The sequence below is a fragment of the Anneissia japonica genome, unplaced genomic scaffold (assembly GCF_011630105.1).
Source record: "Anneissia japonica isolate Jap-2015-1 unplaced genomic scaffold, ASM1163010v1 scaffold16662_len1167910_cov178, whole genome shotgun sequence".
Classification (NCBI taxonomy): domain Eukaryota; kingdom Metazoa; phylum Echinodermata; class Crinoidea; order Comatulida; family Comatulidae; genus Anneissia; species Anneissia japonica.
The window spans coordinates 716128-722763 of record NW_022732216.1 but is presented as its reverse complement, the minus strand read 5'-3'; the positions used below and the strand labels follow the sequence as shown (position 1 = coordinate 722763).

At 34.4% G+C, this 6636-nt stretch overlaps 1 protein-coding gene across 1 annotated transcript in view; it reads left to right on the top strand.

Moving 5' to 3' along the window:
* Positions 1-4260, top strand: part of LOC117115605 (ankyrin repeat domain-containing protein 27-like) — a 60667-nt gene extending 56407 nt beyond the window's left edge. The window contains exon 25 of the mRNA XM_033259472.1: positions 196-4260. Coding sequence (XP_033115363.1) covers positions 196-1095 — 900 coding nt within the window. The 3' untranslated portion in view covers positions 1096-4260. The remainder of the gene's footprint in view (positions 1-195) is intronic.
* The last annotated feature ends 2376 nt before the right edge of the window (positions 4261-6636 follow it).

Genomic DNA, 6636 nt, shown 5'->3' with positions numbered 1-6636 from the left:
TATTACCTGAAAAGGATAGAAAATAAAAAGAAGAAAAGTGAAATAGATGGAATAGAAAGAAAACAAAATTAATGTTATATTAATTTATTTTTCTCATTCAAATACATAAGCTATCAAAGTGCCCAGTTATTATTATTATTATTATTAATGCATTGGTTTCTTATTGCTTATAGTTTTTTTTTTAATTGTTTTCAGTTGAGTATAAAGCATTTTGACCGTCGTCGTCTAAGGCATATCGAACTTGAGGAGAGCACAATGAATTTGGTTCCAGAAGAGGAGACGCTGCAGATCTGTAGTGAAGAGAATAGTAGCAGCAATGAAACTGGTGAAAAACAAACTGTTATCGTTAATGACAATTATTCCTCTCCTGAATCATGCCACGATATTCAACAGTTAAATATAAAAAGAATTGTGAACAAAACAAAGGCTATTACACAAGTACAGCATGCACCACCGATTAATAATAAAAATCTTTCTGATAGCGTTTCAGAAGTTGAAACAATTGCCGAGAAAAAACAAAAGATATCAGATGAATCTGATTTACTGAACTCATTAGATGATCAGAAAACATTGGACAATGACACGAGAGAAGTTGAAAGAAGTGATGAGTTTTTTGTAATTCGAAGCCCATTTGAAGATAATCTCTCAGAGGAAAGAAATCTAGAAGATAACACGAAACATGTCGCAACAGAAAGTGCGATTGTGGAAAGTGCAGAGAAAGCCTTGCAAAATAAAGGGAGGAAAGACGAGAGAATAGAAGAGGATGAGACAGACATAGAGGAAAAAGAAACTCATCCCCAAGAGATGGTTGATCTTTCCAGTAGTATACATTCCGAATCGTCACCATTCACTTGCACGCACAGGCGTGGCCAATCAAACGTTTCCATTGAAGATATGGTGACGTTGACGTTAGATATGCGCGACAACTACTTCCAAATTGAGAGCGATGACGATATATCAGAAGAGAAACGTAATTGGGACAAAGACAGGCAGACTTCAGTCTCGAATGAGTTTATTCATTCAGGCGCTGATTCGCAGCGACTTGATAGCCCATTGACGGACTCGGACGTCGATAATCTAGTATCAGAGGATTGAAGAAGACTTAAAATAGTCAATTTGTATTTAACCTGTTTCGAATATGCAATTATACTGGCGATTATGCAGCTTACTGGAAGTTGGCCATGGTGCTTAAACTAAATCGTACTACTCAAATAATTAGTCTAATTCTTATTATTATCTGGCTACGGAATTAAGAATAGGACTCGCCTTCACCTAATTAGGCCTATATCAATTTTCTAACATTCATTCCATACTAATTTTTTTTTTGTAATTTAATATATATACAAAAAAATTTAAATAAATTAAACATAAACCAAACTACTATATTATTACTTATTATTAAGTATGTATTAATTCCAGCAATGTTTTTTCAGTTAAAATAAATAATCTTAATCTATATAGTACGCTAATTTTATTATTCATAGTATGTTCATTGGAAGCACTTGTTCTTATTAGTGTACACTGCCATGTTTAGTTCTCTAAAGCCCTGACGAGACTCTCAAATTTCATTTGACCATATATAGGCACATGTTGACTATGAGCATACAGCAGTTTTTTTGTCAAAGAATATTTGATAGTGTTGAAAGTTTTGCAGCTTGATCTGTATTCTGTAAATTCTTGTCAATGTTCATAATTATTAATTTCAAATTCTCTATTCTTTTCTGTACTCTTTGCTATTCTTTTCTGTACTCTTTTTTTTTATGTCTTCTACATATGACTTTTCTCAGCTTTCCATATGCCTATTAATAATTAAAGATTATTATTGTTATTATGTTTTAATGAAATTTTACAACATTATGGTCGCAGTTTATTATATTGCGAAAAAATGACAGTCAACAAGGCCTCTGTATGTAGCCACTTTAATTCTTTGCAGCTGTTACCAGTGTTTGTAAGGTGAGGCTTTTTTTATACCTTGTTAAGCAAACCAGCTTTTCACCAATAACGATGGTTTCGAATAAAAAGAAAATTTTTATTTTTGACCAATTAGCACACCCACCGGCACTAAAAATGGAAATTTCAGTCTTATCTTTATTTTTATTACGCCCGCCACTACCTTGAAATTTCCAAAAATAAGATGTATATTTCTTCCTAATTGTATACATTTATAGCATTTAACCATTTCATTATTGCATTGTTTACATTCACCAATAAAATTTTTATTTTCTCCTCCGTCTGGATGTTTTTGGCAAAACTACCTGTTAAATATGAAAAAATGCAATTTTATTTTAATTTTTTTTTTCGCTCTCCTCTGACGATCTTTGAAAAAGTAAGTTCGCGAAACAGGTATACAAAAATGTCTCGCCTAAAGGTAAGATAACGGTAATGAGGTGGGAGCCCGTCGTACTAAGCCTCGGTATTGTGTGGTAGGGTGACCAGTTCTTTTCCACCTTTTTAACTTCGCCTAGTATATTTCAACCAGGTAACCATTTATACTCTTGGTTGGAGAGAGACAAACGCATGTAAAGTGGTTTGGCTAAGAAAGGTAAAATGCACAGCGAAGATTCAAATCTCCACCTCGAGGTTCAGAGACCAAAACCCAACCGCATGTGACATGCCTAAAACTAAATATGGTCATAATGACATCACATGATAACCATATATAGGCACATCATGATTATATGAGCATTCTACAGTCTAGACGGGGCTTTGGCGTTATAATACATCCTGTAGTTTCAACTGCGCATGAACATCTTCGTAGCATCAACTGCACATGAATATCGAAGGTCAATGCATATGAACAATTGTACAACTGTTTTCTGCATTTTTGTGTTATTAAACACTTTTAAGTGTTTAGTGTTCGGTTACTCAAATGTTGTACTTTTGAGTAACCAAACACTGCCACCAATCTTCAATGACCGTTGATTATCGAAACTAAAAAATCGGAATATAGGGATTATTAAGTAACCGATTCTTACAGATTTAAAATAAGTGGTATAGACATATTTTAGCACCGCAATAATTGGTAATAAACGCCGCTTTTGAATACGCACCGTTCTTTGAATAAGTGCAACACTAAAGCCTCAGAAAAAAAAATACCATTAATGTATTGCCTTATAAAACTTACTTTAACATTTACGGTAGAGGCCTACATTGTAGCCTTCCAAGTTGCAACGTTTCTCAGAAATATGCTTTTGCTTTATCATAGTAATTATCCAGATAGTATTCCACAATTCAGTTTTATATTTTTTCTGTAATCATCGAGTTTCTGTACATCCTAGTCTTGCATTGCTAGTTGCAACGTTTCTGGAAAATATACCTTTAATTTTGCAGATGCCAGGTCTATTTCACTGTTCAGTTTCGTATTTTCCTGTTAATCATTAAGATTCTTGCCATTATTGGAACTTTTAGAAAAAGCCATCACATTTAAAGTTTATATAATGTTCTGCCTCTGTTGAAATGTAATGCGTCAACCAAATTGATTGGCACTGGTTAAATCGGAAGTGTGTGAAATCTATCTCGCTGTACCGTTTCTTGAAAATATACTTGCTCTGTTATTTTCCAGATAATTATACCTAATACCGTAGCCTATATTAACGGTATAATATTTTCCATTTAAATTACTGTAGCTTTTTTACATTGTTTAAATAACTTTACACATTCAAAGCTAGGAAATCATCCTATTTGAAATAGATACAGCTGAAGTACTTTTATTTGTATGTTATATGAATTCAACTATATAGCGGATGGCTTAACACTCTACGATGTTATCGTGAACTGTTGTTAAATACACCATTTGGGTGTCTTTATGATTGTAGATGGACGCTCTAGGCACTCTGCGATTTGGGCTTTCAATCGAGAGGTCGACGATAAGGTTGTTACTGACGCTTGTCAGTAACCTTACTCGTGTTCCGCGTTTGCCACTTTTCCTCCAGGAGTTTAAATGGGTATCTGATCTGGTTTTGAATGATCTTGAAACAAATTGGTAGTGATATTACTTGCATTTTCCCCCAGGGAGCAGAGAGAGATTACACATTAAGCATAAATGTTTCTGTATCCAATGACCATAGGGGAGAAGTTATCTAGAGCAGTTCTTGAATTGTTTATGGCGCTGAATAAATTTCATATACAGTAAATACAATTTAAAAATAAAAATGGATAGGGCATCAGAATTTTACAACTCTGTAATTAAAACTCAATTACCTGCTTTAGTTATTTTAAGAGCAGTACATTAAATTGTCTTTGTTCTTGTTTGATAACTAATTATTCTCTCTATCGTTGTGTCCAATATGCCATCATCAATGCCATCACCACCGTCACCATCATCATCATCATCGTCGTCATCATCATCATCATCATCATCATCTCTATCATTTCTATATCGTTAATTTCTATCACATTCACAGTCCAACCAGAAAACGAAATACACCGTAAAACGTCTGATAATAACCCATTAGACCTACCCTTTTTTGTAACCCCTCTTCTAATAGTAACCCAGCCTAGAAATTAATCTATAATAATAACCCACTACTCTTAATAATAACCCACGGTGTTACTATTAGAGTCACCAACAATATATACAAAATGACATTCAAATCTTTTGTCACTTTAACACGATTGCGCCATTGATAACCCTTTTTTATAATTCACACTTTGTTTTATTTTCCTTATTACAGAGAATTGTTCAAAATTTAATTCAAAATAAGGATATATCGGTATAACTCTTGATAGTTCATCGACCAATATTATTTATTTCTATGAGTTGTTGAGGCGAAAAACTGAGGGTGGGTGGGGTGTACTATTTTCAAGTGCCTACATTTAGCTTAGTATTCATCATCAACTATTGTCAGTCCACTGCTGGACATGTTGACATCATATTCTGTCTCTTTGCTGTGTTGCACCAATTCGCTCTTCACTAGTATTTATCGATCTCATCTTTCCTTTTTTTTTTTTTTTGCGCTTTCTTCTCCTGTTGCTTTTGCCTTCCGTAATTCTCCATTCTGCTACTGTTTTGGTCTGTATATTGCCTGACATTCTGCTAGCATGCCCTGCCCACTTCCATTAGTAACAGTAAACCACTACTCTAGTAGCACCCCAAAAGAAAACAACCAAAGAACGGTAATACGGGGTTATTATTAGAATTTTTAAGGTAACTCTTGTTTAGCAACCACGCATGCGTTGTTTCTAAATGCGGATTATTTTTGTAAAATAACAACTCTTTGAAAACTGCTTTCGATTTCGGCTGAAACACGATAACCCCTTCATGTTATAATGGCGTCTTTCATTTCAGAAGTTTACGCTTAGGTTGTAACATTATTTCATGCCTAGTTTAAACAGGGAACAGTTAAATTAGTTTAACTGTTCCCTGGTTTAAATAACACTTTTAGCTGATGAAATTATAATGTAAACTATTGCTATAGAGATTAGTGTAATCGCAATTAATGGACGCAAAGCAATACTTCGTGCCCTTTGATACCCGATTAATGGACTGAAGTGACCGTAATAATTACACGTTTGTATTTCATCTCATGTGCTGAGCATTTGTTTTTTTGTTTGTTTGTTTGTTTTTTTTTTTTTGTTCTCTGTGTAAAGCCTGGTTTATAGGCCAATAAAAATCGCTACACGCTATCGTCGACTCTTTTGGTGACGCTGATTGGTCAGTGAGTGTTTGATAATAAAATCATAAATTATTTTAAAAATTAATTGTATGTTTAATGTTTTAATTCTCTTATGGTGTCAATGCTGCATAGTTCAGCTCACAAATACATTTTAGAATTAATATTGCATTTGTTTATAATATGTTTAAATCCCATATCCCGGTATACTCCATTGCTAATGCTGTCAATATCGCATAGACCTTTGTTGATTTTGTATGCATCACAATCAACTGCAAGATGTTAATTGTTGGCGTAAGTAGTGGGGCTTTCCATAAAATCGCTACACAGTCGCCACAATGTGTAGCCAGTCCCCCACGCTATCAGGAAGGTTCCCCTGATTTGACCGACCAATCAGCATCACCAAAAGCTGTCGGTGATAGCGTGTAGGGATTGTATTGAAACCATGCTGAAGACTATTTACAGGGGACTGATAGACGGTGACGACGATATTAAGTAGGGGCCGGGGAGTAGCCTAAATAAGGGCCTGCAAGGCCCTAGGATTGGAAAACAAATTCATCTAACCTCCAAGACAGCTCCACTTTTTAAGTTTTAGGCCTATTAAAATGGGTATTAAGTAATCATGGATGCGGCTATCCTTCGGATATTGTTGCATATCATTGCGTTATTATCTGGGCCTGTGCATCCAGTACTAAAGAATGAACCACTTTGAGTATTTTAATAAATTCTAAAAATAATTTAGGCCTATAAAAATAAATATGTAATTACGCAGCCAGCGCAACCCAGCAGTAGGCTATTTATACAGTTTCATCTTTAATAAATGATGACACGTTAAATTCAGACTCCAGAGGAAAAAAAAATTGATATGTTGTAGAACTGATTTTTCTAAGACAGAAAAAAGTTATTTGACGAAAAATTGAGCAATGGTGAATGAGATACAGATTTTTGAATATTTAAAAACTGGGGGAAAAAGGGGCGTAACCGCCCATTTTTACTCCTTATTCCCCCAGTTTTTAAATATTCA